At 42.8% G+C, this 17,809-nt stretch overlaps 1 protein-coding gene across 1 annotated transcript in view; it reads left to right on the plus strand.

Annotated features, from left to right (window-relative positions):
* The window catches only part of LOC119147660 (probable acyl-CoA dehydrogenase 6), a 90,132-nt gene that overhangs the window by 311 nt on the left and 72,012 nt on the right, over positions 1–17,809 (plus strand). The window contains exon 2 of the mRNA XM_037386942.1: positions 15,346–15,466. Within this exon, the coding sequence (XP_037242839.1) occupies positions 15,346–15,466 (121 nt within the window). The remainder of the gene's footprint in view (positions 1–15,345; positions 15,467–17,809) is intronic.

Consider the following 17,809-nt stretch of genomic DNA (forward strand, 5'->3'; position numbering starts at 1 on the left):
GCCGGTGTCAGAAACGAAATCGTGTGTCCCCTGCGTGCGACACAGCGGAGCAGAAAACCCCGTCCGTGGCGGGGGCTGCGGCGGGCCCGGCCCCGCGGGGGCCGTGCGGGATGTGCCCGGGGCTGCCCAACCGGCTGCTCCTGCCCCCGCCTCCCGCCCGCGGCCGCCGCACGGAGGACGGGGGGGTCGGCCCGGGGGCGCAGAGCGCAAGAAAAGGCCCCTTTGTCACTGCGCTCCTTCTAGGCGGGGGGTAACGGGAGGTTCCTATAAAACCGAATCGTAAACCCGGAGGAAAGGAGGCGCTTCTGCCAAGGTGGCGTGTAAACGGAAGGCCGGTGACAGTCCGCATGTCGCGATGTGGGCGAACCCTCGGGACCGCCGGCAGTGAGGGCAGCGCGGCTGTCCGGGGTCGGGAAGCGGGTGTCCGGGCGGGGGGAGCCCGGTGCGGCGCTCCGCCGGGGGGGGGGGGGGGCAGGGCCGGCCACCTTTCAGCTCTGAACCCGTGAGAGAAGTGCTGAGGCTCAGTGCCTATTAAAGGGGTACGCAGCGTTACGGGGCAGCCCCAGGGGAGATCAGAGGGACGTTACGGGGTGGGAAGGACCCGTCCCGGGTTTACCTGGGGGTTTACAAGTCTGAGCTGGCGGTGCGGTGCTCTGCTGTTGCTTTTTAAAAACAGTATGCACTGGATTAGCAGGTGTTAACTCCTTTATGTGAATTTGGAGCTGTATCTTTGACAGATGCTTTTTAAAATTACTTAAATAATCGTTTATTTCCATGGATAAATGTAAGTCTTTCCAAATTTCACCTCTTTCCCAGTTCACTGTGGGCAAAAGATAGTGGAGCTACTTCTGGGTCATGTGATCTTCACTTTTTTTTTTTTTAGGAATCAACTTTCACACTTCCAGTGTTAAAACAAGATATCCCAAAGGCCATTCAGTTAATCAATTATCACTAAAATGAGGCTTGTTACTATTGAGCTTTAGTAGCTGTGGGTTCATCTTCCATGTTATAAGAAAAGAAGATTGAGGAATAAAAAAAGAGATGCATGACCAGTCTGTTTCCTAAGAAATTGGTTTCATTAGTCTAAATTCCTGGACCTTCTGCAAAGCAGAAATAAGCAGCCAAAGAATCAGTAGAAGAAGTTGGAAATGAATCCTCCCCTCTCACCTGGATTAATAGTGCAGGATTTTGTAGCTACTACCACAGTGTCACATTTGTGCTGATCTCATCTCATCTGCAGTGAGCCTTTGCTCTGTATGTCTGCAGAGTCATCTGCCTGGCAAACATGTTTCCTGGCATGCTGCGCCCTGTTGCCTATTCGGGCACTACAGCTGCATTAGTGAGAAATCAATGTCCTCCTGAAATACAGAGGTCAAGGCCAGTCCTTGTGAAGGCATTAATTCAGATCTGCAAGATTTTAAAGTCCTGCTTTGTCGTGGATAGGCTAAGGCACGTGTTGGATTGTATCTCAGGTGTTTGCAGCTGTGTATTAAGGATGGAATGAAAAGGGAGGCGAGAGAAAGTGGCTGTGTTAGTGCCTGCTGGTGCAGCATTTGCTGCTCTGCTGGGTGATACAGTGCAGTTTTTTACAAATACAAATACTCCCTCTCAGCCTTGTTTTTATATCCCCCAACACCTGTTACAGTGCAGCTAACAGTATGCCAGGCCTTGCTGGGTTTAGTGCAGATAATTGCATCATGGGTTAAGAGGGAATGTGGTGCTACGTCTACCACATAAATCTTTCTGATGAATACATTGTAGAAGAAATTACAGTAAGCAACATAAACTCAATTTTATCATTGTCCCATATTTTACAAAATAATTCTATAACATTTATTTTAGATTTTATCTGATCATATATAGAGAAAAAAATAATCACCAGTTTATGTCAAATCCAGTCTGTGGTTCTCCTCGCTCCCCCCAAGCTTCTAGCAATCAATGTTTATTTTGGCTTAAGTTAAGCCTGTCCCCAAAGACTTTAGGATAAACTGAAAAGTGAAGTCTTTGGGAGAGAATGACCACTCAGGATCTGTAACACATTTTAGGTGTACCTGTTATGAAATTTGGGACATGCTTTCACTGGCTAAACCCAGATGTAATGACGAGAGAAATCAGAGAAATGAGCAGTGCAATTCCATGAGTGAGAACTGTTAATTTTTTTTTTTCATTAATTTTATTTTTTAATCTATTAAATTAACATATTTTAAATGATCTGCAATTTTCCAATTGTTCTGAGCAGGATGAGGAAGAGACTCTTATAATTCCAGGGGGCTGTTTTTAGCAAGGTTATTGAAATAACCCTGTGAGTGGTTTCCTTTACAACTTTATAGGTCACCACCCTTCCTCTTGGAAATCGAAAACGTAACTTTTCCTTAACTTGTTGAACAATGCTTGCAGTGCACTAGTATCATACAGCTTGCTGTGTAATTAAATTATAATATAACTGGCTTGAAGGAAAAAGATTTAACCTACTCTGTGTATGTGTGCATAATAGTATGAGCATATATATATATATATATATACGATATATACATGCTGTCCATTTTTCCTTTCCTCTGGCATTAGTAGTAAGAAGCTTTAGGAAACAAGTTCAAAAAGGATTGGCATGTATTTTGCTGAAGTTGCATGTAATATAAATGAGATTTCATTTTATAACCAGTGGTGACTTGGTCTGGTTACACAGTGTTCCACTTCTGTGGGATAAGCGGGATTTCCCCTGTGAGACTCTCCCAAAGGACACTGCTACTTTATTTGCCAGTCTTGGCTTGTATGTCATGAGTTTCTGTTTATTAATATGTATTTTTTTACAGTAATTAAAGCCCCTTCATGTTAGAGAATGCAGGATCTGAATTAAATGCTGACATTCACTTTAACTTTCAGGTAAAATTACTGTATATTCTCTGTCAAAAGAATGTGGCTCTTTTTGGCCTTCTGCAAAATACTGAAGAGTGACCACTATTGCCACTGGAGCACCTTGGATGCAATTGATTTATATATCTTTGTAATAAATCATAAAACCCAGTAACAGAACAGCAAAGTAGTAGGTCGCAGTTGTTACAAATAAATCACTTAAAAGATAGTTTCTCACTAAACTGGGAGGGAGAAAAGACGCAGCTGAATCTGCAAAATACATGACTTGCATCTGTAAGTTAAAAACCTTATTCATCCTGCACCTGAGAAAGAAGTTTCAGAAAGGAGACAGGTAAAAATTGTGACCCTAGTAAGGCTTACAGATTTTCCACTGAGTGCCCTTTTAAAGGAAGCAAAATGTATTCCCAGATTCTGGGGTATTGGCAATAGCCTTTGTCATCTTGTGCCTGACAGAAACACCGTATAAACATTTAGGGGCTAGTTCTCTTGCTGGTATAGATAAACACAGCAGTATCCTTTACCACTGCCAGGAATTTTTGGTGGTAAATTACCAGAGAGGAAATTGTCATAATTGGTTGCTCTTGTTATTGGAAGGAGCAGGTGGGATATACCACTGTAATAAGAAGGGCCACCCAATACATTCACTACTGCCCTACTAAGAGCTGCTTTTCAATCAATTTAGAGGAATAAGAGAGAAAAACATGAGCTTTAGCACAGTCAAGGAAGCTCTGTAAAAAGCTTTTTCTCATAATCAGAAAAAAGGTCACTTAATGTACAAATGCTTCATTGTCTAGCAAAAAATGCAGTAAAGGCAATTTTTTAAGCGGTGCTCTTACTTGTTGTCAGAGTAGTGTGTACATCTGAGATTGCATTTACAGTGTCCAAACACTGGATTTTTTTCCTATCCCATATTCATGTTAGAACAAATTTCCAGTACATCTAGTTAGACTTGTCTATGCGCATCTTTTAGTAGAACTGGGCCTAAGGGATATTTCTGTGGCTTGGATCGGGCTATTATATTGCTTTATCATTGTCATACCTGATAGGATTAGGCAATACAGTTAAGCACTTCTGACAACTAAAATTGTGTCTTAATAAGCAGTTCATGAGTAAGCAGATGTCCAGGGTTTATATATGTTTTGCCATGACTGCTCAGAAAATGTAACTTTGCTTAAAACTTTTTAGGTCAAGTCTGATGTGCAGTTAGATCTCCCCACGCTGCCCCAGCCAGGCATCGAGGTGCTCTGAAAGCTTGCCTGTATTTCATTGAGTCTTGCTCTGGACTTTGAGATTCAGGGAGATTTTTTCTGCCTCTTTGGGCTCAGAAGGAGAGTGAAAGCTTACATCCAGGTGCAGTCTTTGAAGATGAAATTTGGCAGATGAATGCTGATACATTACATGAGGAGACTTCCAGGATACTTGGTGTGCTTCCTAAAAATATTTGCTGTTATGCATCCAGGTTTGTGTATCTACACAGCAATTATTTTATTTTAAACATCTTTTAAGAGCCAATGTTCCCTGGTGATTAGCCCTGGCAGCAGCACCTGAGCTGTATGTTCCCTCAGATAGGTTTCAATGCCTAGTTTTTAACTTCTCATTAAAAAATTGGAGCATTAGTTTCTCTGTAGGAGTAAGTCAGGATGAGCTTAATAATTTGAACTATTTCTAGAAATTCCATTATATCTGCAATCTGCCATTTTATACATGGCAGCCTTCAAAACATGCCGTGTAAACCTGAGATTGGGCAAACTGGTACAGGCAGTGTATGGCGTTCCTGAAAGTCCAACAAGTGTCTGAAATGGTGAGGTGCAGAGATCCTAAGGAGAAGGGAGTAGTGGGGAAGCCAAATTGTTGCACCTCAGACTGCTCTTTCGTGGTGGATGTTCTGCTCCCTGCCCGTGCCGCATGCCAGGCCGCTGGAGGAGAAGGTGCTCCGTGAAAGCTAAAGGACAGGAAGGCCGGAGTATGGAGAATGCTCTGATGCACTCTTGACCATGCCAGCCGATGTCTGGTCTCTGGCACTGCTGCACAACCAGCAGGGTTTTGTCTGTCATCGGGAGCCGCCTTTCCCTGTCAGCATCACCCACACCTGCTGTGGGCAGGAGGCTGGGCTGGAGGAAGCACTGCAGTGTTTGAGAGCGGAGATGCTCCTCAGGCAGGTTTGGGAGGATTTCTTGAGAGCAGGTGCTTTCAGATCTGTTGTCACAAGTATTGCTGTTAGAAGAATGCAGTGGGATAAGCACGATGGTGTGTGTCGTGATTGCATTTTCAGAGGCAGAGAAGGAAATTACAAGCTCCTCTCTTATTCTTGAGAAAAAACCAAACTTTCCTGGGGAAGCAGATAAAATCCTGGAGAGAAATCACCTTGTTTAGAGAGAAATGCGGAACATTTTATTTCAGCTTAGCTTTCTCCCAGCCACAAAAAAACCCAAACAAACAAAAGAAAGCACCAAAAAAAACCCCCACCCCCCAAAAAAAAGGAAAGTAGAAGGAACTAGAGCATGCTGAAGCAGTGCATTAAGTAGATACTGTGTAAGCTTCTTGTGGTTCAGATGACCCTACAAATTTTTGGCTGATGATTCAGTATTATGAATTAGCAGACCTTCAATGGGGTCAGCTTTTTTAATCAGTGAGGATACCCCAAACTTATTAGGTACTTGGCTGATATGATGATGAGCATAGGTTAAGTGCCAGAATATATATAAACAGGCATAAGTTGCCGGTCTGTGGTGGGTCTTCGTCTACGGTTTGGCATGTGTAGAGGTGTTCTTTGAATAACTCTAAATAATGTTTTTTCCTCTTTTGGTGACATGAGATGAAGAAAAGGTGAGGGCAGCAATAAAGTTAGGATCAGTTTCTAGGACTGAGTATTTTTCTTTTTAGCTAATGGATTCAGTCATGGTGCGGGTTTCTTGGATGTGGTCAGTAAACCATGTCTTATGTCCAGGACTACTCTTCTGGGTACAGGTGTGACAGCACAGATACGCCTATCTGAATATGGCCCACTGATGGACTTGGAAGCCCTAGGTGTATGACAGGAGATCCTGGTTGCCACTTCGGTCCTGGCTGGTGAAAAAGCATCAATGGACATTGGAAGCTCTGCTAATGGAGATAGACATCTTGGGAAAGGAAATCCATCTGTCCAGTTGAACAAACAGTATAGCCCAGCCAGCACTTGATACAACATTGCTTAAAGCAAATCTCTCCAGCTGTTGCCCAATTTTCAGGTTGCGTTTCTGCCTAGGTACTACATTAAGTCTTGAGCAATGTGATGGGGAACAGTGTGTGGGAGGCAAAGATGGATAAACTCCAGAGGCACATGCCTTTGAAGTTGGATCCCACTGTATAATTCCATCTCTAGCATCAGCAGAGAGGTGGCTGGGAATGGTGTGGGCCACATTGAGATAACTTGTTTTGTTCCTGCAGGGATGTAACCCAGACTCAAAAGCAGGATCCAAACCTCAATATCCCAGCCTGTGGTGCGCATCACGCTATACCTCAGCTCAGCAGCTCTGTGTTGGAAAGTTTGAGTTGCAAGGGAAAAAGAAAATGCTTCGCTCGGTTCTGTGTTGCCTACAGAACTGGATACAAGTAGCCAGAGCTCCCAGACATCTTAAAGTCTTGTCTGAGATCAGCATCTGGATTGACATAGTGTACATTTTTGCTCTTGTAGGACTACCCTCATTTGAATGTCCCCAGATCCTAGGAGCAGCCATACCCTCAGCGCTCACTTGTTCTCACTAATTTTGGGTTCCCTGTATGCCAGGCCAGAAAAAAAGAAAAAAAAAAAAAAAAGTCTTTGCCTATTATATGGTGAAAGTGTGGGGTTTGTGCTCATTCTGGGTCCTTCTGGGGCAAGCCCTCCAGCTGAAAGTCAAGTTGATTGGGACAGTCCCATGTGGGAGTTTTTAGATATGTTGTGATTTGTGTGTGTGGGAAGATTAGTGATAAGATTAAAATTGTGAAATCGTATGTTCTGGGAGTTAGGACAGGGCACCTGGAGAGGTTGCTTTGTTAGCAAATGCAAAGAATCACTCTGGTTATGGACAGACTTTGTGGTTGCTGTGGATGAGTCTGAACCCAATCAACTGACGGCTGGTTGGAGGTAGAAAACGGGATTTATTTGACCTAATTTTTCCCCACAATGACACCATGTGCACATGGGGTTCTTGTCTAAGAAGAACACGGGGCCCCACATGGCTTAAAACCCATAGTGTTGAGTATCAAGTGAGAAATGCTCTTTCAGTGGCATATTGCTTTGCCCATTGTGGTGTGGTTGAATGGAAGATGCAGTAGATACTACAGACAGAGAGACAGCTCAAGTAAAATATAATCTACATGTGCTCAAAGGAGAGACAGGGAGAAATTCCATGGAACTGAACACAGAATTGATTGCCTGATCTCAGGAGACTTTGAAAATATATTCCCATCCCTCTCCACTGGAGAACAGATTTCAGTATGGTACTTGCATTTCTTGGAGTCTGGAGTGGGAAGCAATTTTGGGATCCTCCCTTTTTTGCCATAATGTGTGATAGGGCAGTTGAAGGCGTTGTGGTTGGGAGTGTACAGGGACTGCCAAGACATTCAGGTCTGTACAGGAGGCATTTGCCTGTGCAGCTGTCCTGGGAAGAAGGAAATAGGGAGGGAGGAGGGGTTGGCTAGGGTCATGTAGGTCCCTCACCAGCTGGAGCTGGTCTTCCAGCATCTCATTCCTCAGGAAAAGGTTAAGCTAGGCTCAGCTCCCAGGTCCTGGACTGCACTTTTTATTTTCTTAGTATGGTGATGATGTGTGCCCTCTGCTCCAGCACTGGGGCTCCCAGATGTGCCAGCAGCTGCACAGGATGGAGGGGAAGTGCATGCTTCTGGACTTCCTGCTGGACTTGTAGGTTTTTCAGGTTTTGGTAAGTTTTGGCAAAAACTTTTTGGTTGATTCATGGTTTGGGGTTCTTTTTGTCTCCTGAAGTAAAAATGGTAGCCAGATGTATGGGACCAAAAGATCTGCAGTATTGAAATTTCTGAACCGGTAATCAGCTTTGCTTATGTATTAGGTATGTTGCAAGGAACTGTGTTGCAGTGAAAGGGAAGAAACATGATGGTTGGAACAGAAACCTGTCTAGTTACTGCCAAATGAATAGAGCAGGCAGGCAAAGCTGCAGAGCAGTCATAAAGCACATGCTTTTTTTTTTTTTTATAATTTTGTAAAAATAGATGGGGACAGGTGTATTTTATTATATAATGAGATGCTGCCAACTCTTCTGTTATTGGGTTTTTCACTCCGATGACTTTTTTTTTCCCCTTTGAGAAAGGGAAAATTTCATTTAGTGACAGTTTGTTCCTGTATTTGCTGGTCACTGCAGTCTTTGGTACCTAGTGCTGCAGCAGATTGCATGATTCCTTTGTTGCCTGTGGCACAGCTTAATTGAAGGTACAAAAAAGGAATTGTGGTGCTCTAATTAACCAATTTTAAATACATGTCTTCCCATTTCAGCCATATACTTTCCAGCACTTGGGACATTTTTCTTTTTTTATCTTACATGAGCCTACTGAATAATGGTTTAAACCCACTGGAAGCTCAGCTCTAGCCACAGCTATGTGCAATGGCAGTGGAGAAACCCAGATGTGAGCCAGGCCTGTTCACCCTCACTTTGCAGCAATAAGTGGAAGTATAACAAAATACCCAGGGCGCTAACGATGACATGTTATCTACCCCTTTGAACTGGCTTTATAGTGCTAAGCTGGAATGACTTTTTTTCCTTAATTCTTAATGTCTCAAGCTTATGTATGACCAGCTGGGAAAGGGTAAAAGGGAAAGCTAAACAACCTGGATACTGTGTGTATTTACATCTAAATGCACACACATGCACAGAGTAGATTCAGGTGGGGTTATATGTAACATACCTGACATGGTTGATGTGTCTTTCTCTATTCTGTCAAGTGCTTAGTACATTTACAAGTAAAATCAAAGATCAGCAATGCTGTCCATGGAAAAAGAGGGTGGTGAGCATGCTCAGCCAGGTACTTCAGTGTGGTCCTAATCTTTTCTCTGTGTAATCCCACCAAAGTAAGGGGACTGGCAATGTGTTTAAATAGGGTAGGTGGGACTATTATTTTGTTTTTTAACTGCACTTAAATTGAACTTTTTCAGATCAACCCTGTATCATTGTGGAAAATGTTCTCTTGGCTTATTCCCGGCAACAGTCTGATGACAGCCCAGGATACAGAAGTTTCATGTCAGCATTAATGTCCAGTCTCAAATCCTGTATTCAAATAGGGCAAATTCTCCAGTGACAACTCGTGTAGATGGTCGTTTGCCCAGGTGTCGCATCATACATTGGCTGAGTAGTCAGGTGTGAATACAAAATAAAAGGCACAGATTGTATCCAAATGCCGAAACTTCTACCTTGTGGGTAAGAGGGAAGGACTTGCCTTCTTCATGCAGAGGGGAGAAGTGTTTTGGCAGCATCTAGGACATCTTCTACCCTGACAGGACCCCTTGCATAGCGGTGAGTCATATTTTTTACATAGATGTCCTAGGTGAGTCCTAACCAATAAAAGCATGTATGTTTTTGTAAGAGGAGGAGTGAGGGCTATCCCCCTTGCTTCAGTTAGTATTAAAAAAAACCCCCAAAACCAACTCAAAAAACTCCCTAGAGAATATCTCCACCTTCACCCTGTGGTGATGATGCATCCTGAAAGAGGAAGCGGCAGGCTGCAGCTTTGCTCCCTAGATGACTTCAGACCTCAGGCAAGCTGGTAATTTTGGATTTTGGTTGCCAGAAGAAAGCGCACTGAATAACTTTGTGCAAGCAGGCAAGGTTAGCACTGCAGGAAATGTTTTCTGCTGCTGTGTGGTGAAATCATCTTTGTGTGATGGGGTTATTTTTAACCATTGAGATCTTCTAAGTCACATATTGCCTTTGCTTCTGCACATGATGTCATTGGAGATGGAATGATTGCCTCTTCCCTTGGGGTAGTGCCCGCCACCACCAGGCCAGGTGATCTGGAAACTTGGGCAGCTCCTTGCTTCTGCCAGGGTCCCCTAGCATGTGTCATGGGAACTGGAAGCACAGGAGCAGCTACCATCCTGGTGACATTGTAAGGACCTCATGAGTGCAAGATGGACAACAGGACCCTGCTTTGCCCACCATATGCTGGTAGATGCTCTTATCAGTGAGGTGCCATGGCAGAAGCGTCAGTCTCTCCACAGCCTTTCTGGTAGGTAGCAGCTATGAGGAGTCGGCCTCCTTTTGTGCGTCTGGATTTGCCTCGGTTGTGTCCTGAATGCATTTCCACATCCCAGTCTCCTTCCCTGCATCCTTTCTCTACCTAGGAGAAAGTATTCCTGGGAAGAGTATTCCTGGGAAAGGATTGGCCACCAAACTTTGGTTAGGGCTTTGGAGGAGTTGTGAGGGAGTCAAGGAGAGCCATGGCCTCCAAGCCCAGGAGCAAGAAGAAACAGGGAATATAAGCTAGAAAACTCATTCTGGTGTGCTGGGGATGCGTGCCTCTGAGGAAATGGAGACCAATGTGTGGGGAATGAACAGCTGCTATTTGGATGTATAAGGCTCCCCTGAGGAACAGCTGAGAGGACCTGCACCAGCCGTGGTGAGGTGGCTAGCAAGGAGCTCACTGGTGGGATCCTTGTTGCCTTGCACCCCTTGGGGTGGGTTTTGGCAGCCAGGTTTGGTAGCACCCACGGGTGGCCCATGGGTCTGACCGCCTGTTGTGGTTTAACCCTGTCCCAGCCAGAACCAGCACCCCACCTCAGCTCTGCCTCACATCTTGCTGAAGCGCTACCTTGTCCTCGGCACCAGCACCCCTACAGTGCCGGTTGTCTTGCAGTGCAGGCATTGCTGCTGGTGGTTGTGAATAAAGCTACAAGGAGAAATGTTTTGCGGACTGTTAATTATTTTGTTTAGTTGTTGCTGGTATCAAAGGCAAAGAGCTCTCTGGTGTGTTACCTCCTTCCTGTCAAGTTGGTGTTACGTTAATGTCTAGATATGACCACTGAAGAACTGTCATTAGTGGTTTGTTGCTTATTTGGTTTTTTTTGTTACATTAAATATCCCATTAATTATGTCATCTTTGCTTATTATATTAATAGTGCTAGGTTCAATTACTGTAACTTCATCTAAAGCACAAAAAATGCTCATCATAACATATGGTACAGTTACATGGTACCACTAAATCGATTTAATCTTATTAACACAATATACCTTTTTCTTAGACATCTTTTTTTTGCTTTTCTACTAAGTCTAATCTCATCTTAGGTATAACTCACAGGAGGCTTTAGTAAAAGTTTCTGTAATTTCTATAAGAATTCAGTTTATTGGTTTTTTTTCAAGATTTCTCATCTTGCTAATTGTGTGTTAAAATATACTGCCATTGTACAGTATTATAAGGGATCGATGTAACGGGTATTGTGTGTAGAAGTGGGCTGGCCTTCAATTTGCGATATGAATCACTTCATAGAAGGTAAACTTACTAGTGAATAATGGAAAAAAATCTTTAATTGCTCTAAGGTACATCTGTACACACTCTCAGTACCCAGAACACTTCAATCACAGTTTCTACTGTTGTAGAAATAATATATTTATTTTAGAATATAGTGATAATTAAATGGCAATTGCTAATGTTTCTGGGTAGGTGCTGGTACAATATCAGCAGAAAATGCTGAGCATCATGTGAAGGAAAATCCCTACATGTGCTTTTTTGTTTCTTTTCTCATTTACAGTGGAAAATAATCAGAATGTGCAACTGTCTGGCAATGTTTGGGGGAGAAATTTTCTTCACTCTGTTATAAAGAGAAGTTAGAATAATCCATAACAAAAAAAAATATCTGAATTTCTGCCTCTGCCCCCTCCCCAACCCTGCCACTGCATGTCCCCATTGCTGGGCAGGAAGATACAGGTGGTGTTTTCACAAAAATTTGTCAAGACAGTTTTAAATGAAAACACTTTTATTTTTCTTACTGTCATTCAACACAAAGTGAATTTGTTGGCTTGGTCAATTTCCGGATGGGCAAATAGCCACTGTGTTTTTTGAAACAATTCACAGCCGCTATCAGCCCTGAAGCCATGTTTTCAGAAGCTTCCTGGAGAGCAGCCCGAGCTCTTGTTGGGATATGTGCTAAACCAAGGCTGCCTCCAGAGCCAAGCCCTTTAGGTTTGCATCTTCATCGTTCAGATGAAGCAGCCTGAGAAAAACACTGATCCCATACATGAGACTTACTGTGCCCTCGCTGTCAGGAAAGTAAGAGTTTCTGTTGTGGTTTACTGGTGCTTTATCAGCAGGTGGGAAAGATATATGGCTCCTAAATCAACTTTGCATCCCAAATGCCATTGTGATTTGGCCAGCTAGATCAGGTGGAAAGATTTCCTTTGTGGCTGGGAATCTCTGTCAGATAACACCCGGAGCATGCAGTGTTAAAATATTTCTACTGAGGGGAGTTTTAGGTCTCGTTATAGTCAGTGTTCTAGTGATGCAAGTCCAAATGCTATCACCCATGATTTCCACATTTTCCATGATAAAGCATATAAAAATAAGCAGACCAGCTGCTCACGTGCAGTGGAAAGCTGGCTTCTGTATATTTGCCAAACACTGCCTGTATACCTTATGATTTAGGTTAAGGTGCCTGCAGCTCTTAGTGTTTGCTTCTAAAGGCTGTGTGCATTCAAAAAACATATGAATATACTCCAAGTTAATTCATCAAGATTTAAAGTAATTCAAGTGTGAAATATTTCTCTGGAGGCACAGATGTGAGCAAGTCGCCAAAGCCAAGGAAAAGGGCAAATCAAATGGTTAGGTACACAGCATTATTTCACCTGCATTGAAATAAACCTGTTATTAGCAATGTTTTAAGCAAATGTTGTGTAACTGCTTGTGTTCCTTCAGTCATTGCTGGCTTGACCTTTCAAAATACATCTCTCTGTTTCAGTTTACTTTTATATGAAGGGATGGTAATATCCAATAATCAGTACCAAAGCATCAGCCAGGTGACCGGTACTGCAGTTCTCTGGTAATGTGGTTTATATTTGTATGTGGCAGTACAAGGGGAGCTGTTCCCCCAGCTGCCCTTATGAGTGTGAGTAGCATGTGTGATTTATACGAACTATTTGTGTCTAAAGTGTAAAAGCTTTTGATAGGACTTATTTAATTTCTTTGCAAAAATACGGTTTAAAGTGGATGGTCCAATGGCTAAGAAAAAATCTGTGGATATCAGTATCTGGGCTGTGATAGTAATTCTTCTTGAACTTAGAGACATGCACCATTAGTGGTCTGAGCAGTGAGGTTGTCTTTGGCTTTTTTTGTTGCGTCATGCAAGGGAGATCTTGTTTTACTCAACACGGCAAACTTCACCTGGGAATAATTAAACCTCAGCTCTGTCAAACAATTTGAGTTTTACTCAAAGGCACAGGAGCAAGCAGGTGATAATCTGCAGAAATGATGTAAAATAACTTCTGTTATGCCTTAGTCATTCTTCTGACTTAGTTTGACTTCAAAGGTAGCTTTGTATGTGGGCTGTGAAACACTTGGCCTAGTACCAACCATAACAAGCACAAAACTCTGTTAGTACATTCACTTCATACTTTTGCCAGAATCCATTAAAACACTGAGATAACTTTCTGTATGTGCTTCATAACCTGCTTCTGGCACTTCGCTGGATGTTATCCATTAACATTGCCAGGTATTATTACAAAAAATCAAAAGGCGTTTCACCATTTGTAACTCAACATTGAGGGCCAGCGTCCTAGAATCTGAGCATCTAGGCTGTGGCAGTAGTGAAGTTACATGTGGGCTCTCCTAGATAGTGTCCTGGTGAGTATTTTGTTGCTATTGATCAGGAGGCCTAGGTTATTCAGCATAAGAGATGAAGAGAGATGATAATTAATGAATGAGTTGAACATTCAGTACGTACATTTCTTAGAATTTGGTGAGAAAAGTGAAAAAGTGATTTTTCTGTTACCAATAGTGAAGTATCCTTATTTCTGTGGCTGACTGGGAAGCAGAAAGCAGCCATATATGGGCTGAAATTCTCCGAAGAATGCGCAATAAATAGATAGTTCAGAAGAAGGCTCTGCAGGGTCTCACGAGCACAGCAGTTTGGGAGGGAGAGGGGTTTATTTCCAGGTCAAGGAACAGTTAGCGCTACAGGACTTGTTTATTTACTGTGGAGAAAAGACGAAGAGGCACAAGTTCTAAAATAATAAATTCTCTCTTTGTGAAACAGTGTAGCAGTAAAATTGCGGTCACTGATTAAAGGGCGTTACCTTTCTGTTGGGAATTGCTGTTTGTTTTGGTAAGGTTTGGCTTGGGGGAAGGACAGTGACTTTTTGTTTCACATGTGGACCCCCTTGTGCCTGCTGACCCGGGTGCGGGGTGCAGTCGGCAGAATGGCAGAAGCAGCCTGTGCCAGCCCCTGCTTTGCTCGGGGAGGTGGGCAGAGGTGGGTGCTGTGCAACTGACTCCTTTTGAGAGCTACTGACACCACATCTGCCTTGTGACAGGTTGGCAGGAGCAAGTGTGAGGTGGCAGAAGCACGAACGCCCCGTGCACCCCATGGCATAGGGCTGTTTGGCATGGAGCCAACTCTGGTCAGGAGTTACTGCTGGGATTAGAGGTCAGCTGCAAAGCTGTAGGTCACCCATTTTGCTGCTTTCCCATAGCCATGGAAATCTGGGACTCTGTGGGGCGAGACGTCCAACCCTTGTGCTCTGAAACCTAAAAGTGTTACTGAATGTTGTGGCTGTATTCCAGATGTGTTTTGCTTGCAACAGCTGGAAGGGCAGACAGCAGCCTGGACAGAGCAAGGGCAGTAGCCAGGCAGCTGAGGACACTGACTTTTGGAAAATGTGCAGCAATAGCCCAGTTGACAGTCGCCCAGGGACTAGGCTTGGAAATACTATAAAACCTGTAAGAAGACGAGATTTGCCGTATCCTAGGGAGGTCTAAATGCAGACTGGACACAAGTGCCCTGAACAGCACTGACATCCTTGCGAGCCCTTCAGGGAAAGGCAGGGGAAATGCGGTCTCTCCTGCTTGCCTGTCTTGCGTACTATGTGGTCATCGTGAACAGATCATCAACCTTCTGTGTCAAGATCCCTCTGAGAATAATCCAGGTTTCCCTTCCTATCACTTCCTAGAAACTGTTTGCAAAAGGTAACAAGTGGTGAGGGGAAACTGCTGTTTTCATAGGTCCTGGAGAGGCTTAAACCGGCTCTGATGACTTCCTGTTGTAGTAGTTGTAATTGCTAAAAGAATTACTTGTATTTGCCTTGTTGCATCTGTTGTAATAGTTGTGGGTGGGTGGAGAATAAGGACATTCAACAGGAAGTAAGAAAATTAATGTGCTTTCAAAATTTTCCCTGTATTTTTTTTTCTTTTTAAATTAAAGTTTTTAGGCAGAAGTAGTAAAATATGCTTCTGTATGAATGTCTGTGTTAATAACTTTTAAAATTTATTTTTCAAATCTAGATCATCGATAAGGAAATTAATCCCTTTGTGGACAAGTGGGAAGAAGAAGGTCAGTTCCCAGCACATAAAGTATTTAAAACCCTGGGACAGGCTGGATTCCTTGGTGTGGATAAGCCAACAGGTAGGAGAGTGTATAACTCCTCAGTCTTGATGTTGATGGTGATAAACTCTTTACATTATCTCAAATCACTTTTGTCCCAGGTGGGGCATGGTTTGGAATTAATTGTGAAGTTTAGTTACATTCATCAGTACAGGTGTGCTGGTTACCAATTGTGCAAATAGAGAAACAGTGTCACGGAGTGTTCAAGTTGATATTCTCCTAATTATAAATGTGAAATATGGAGTAATCTAAATCTTCATTAAAGAAACCACAATTTGAAGGTATTGGAAGTGTTGTAAGATTTGGCCTATGATACTTCCTTAACCTGTAACCTCTGCGTCATCATAATGTATTCTGCCTTGCCGTTTGGAGGATGAGGTTTGTTGGGATTTTAGGCCATTATATCCTAGACTGTCTTTGAAATGCACTATTCCAGCCCAAAGAAGCGTGTAAGAACAAGAAGCTGATGATACACACAGCAGATATATGTATATGATACATACAGAGCAAGTTTCATGTGTACATATATATATATTGGTGAGGAAAAAAGTCAAGAATTCCAGAGGAGTAGGAGGTATTTCTGCTCTTCAGCTAAAATACATATTCCTCTATTGTTTTTGTTTGTATGTGATGTAATGTATACTTGTTTTCTTTTCAAATGCTACTGTTATGTGTTCCTTTCAGAATTCTCTGGTTTCTTTTGCCCCCATTTTATTACTCATGGTTAAAAAACCTCAAACAAAGCAAATTTGCATTGGCAAACCTTTAGCAATTGTAGCAATTAGAGAAGCCTGAAGTAACAATGTTTGGGTGGTTAACTGCAAGTAATCCTCTACATGGAGCAGCTCACACAACCCCTAGCTACGCCACACCACATCCTTATATTGCTAAGAGACGGGGTTTGAACTGTGGAACAACTTATCGTTTTTTACCACTTTCAGAGGAAATTTTTCCTCTTGAAATGAACTTTCATATTCTTATACATTCCATCATGGAAGTTTTTTTCTGTAGCTGTTCAGCTGTTGGAGCTCGCAGAACTATTTAGCTGTGATTGTCTGACAAATCCAATTAGGTCTGAGCTGGTATTTCTGTACAAAAATGCTGTCAGTTTGAGATTATACTTAAGATCTATTTAAAGGACAAATAGGATTACTGGGGGAGAGAGAAAACCACCTCTGCTTTCAGTTATTATTGTTTGATAGGCAGATTTGAAATGTGTCTCCGTGGGGTCTCCTTCACACTGCTAATATTCGTGTTGGTTGTAATAACGGTGTGTTGCATTGCTGCCAGATTGTAGCCCCGTCTTGTTATACTCATCTCAGGACATGCAGAGGCCACGGCTGGGGTAAGGAACCTCAGGGCTGAGCATGCTGCACATAAAACGTTGTGGAGGTGGGAACTTTGTATAATGCTCACAGTTATAGCCAGGACAAGAACTAACTGGAGTGAAATCTAGTGAAAAAGGGACTTGTGGAGGCAAAGGTGGGTGCAGGAGATTGCATGCACTGACTACGCTTGTCATACTCATGATTAAGAATATTTTAGCTTTGGCTTTGACACTTGTATATAGCTGTTAATCTAATTTGTTGGGCCTCTGCAACTGCATTTTATAAAAGCTGTAAGAAACTGGATAAAATTCTCAGCAGGACATGGTCCATCTTTGTTCATCTTCTGGAGCAAGGTATTGCTGGTTACAGGAAACGCATCAGCTCCCTGGAAGATGCTGCCTTCGCAGCATTCATTTGTGCAGCAGAATGTTAGCAGATCCAGCTTTGCTCTGTAATCATATAATACCATCAGGTATACCCTGAAAGTCCTGAAACTTTCTTGTGATGGTAAGTGAAACCATCAGGTGTGTAGCAGTGCTGTCTCAACAGCAGGACTTTGGCAAAGCCTGAAGTTGTGTATCTTTTACACTTCTACATAGTGCTTTTGCTTGCTTTATGATTAGTGTCTACTGGTAGTAGAATTAAAAATAAAATTAAGAGATATACCTTTTATACCCTGCTCAGCCACTTCTATTATTTAACTCCTGTGTGCAGAGGAAGAGAGGTCTTGAGAGATCTGAGGAAGCCACGAGCAGCTGGGCGGGCATTTTGGAGGGATGCTGGGCAGGTCTGGAAAAGAGAGGTTAAACTGATTTGAGGAGAGCAATTGTGGCACAGAACCGTGTGAGTAACAACCTGTCCTACTTTCTCTTTCCAGCACAAACCCAAATTATATTTATCATGTTGTAGCCCTTCAAACCCAGATCATAAAGCATTCTCTTTAAAGACAACTGCATTTTCCAAGTTAATTCACTTTAGTAGCAGCTGCAATTTTGAAATATAATTTTTCCTGATTTTTTTTTCCTGAGATCGTTCT

The sequence above is a fragment of the Falco rusticolus genome, chromosome 4 (genome assembly GCF_015220075.1).
Source record: "Falco rusticolus isolate bFalRus1 chromosome 4, bFalRus1.pri, whole genome shotgun sequence".
NCBI lineage: Eukaryota > Metazoa > Chordata > Aves > Falconiformes > Falconidae > Falco > Falco rusticolus.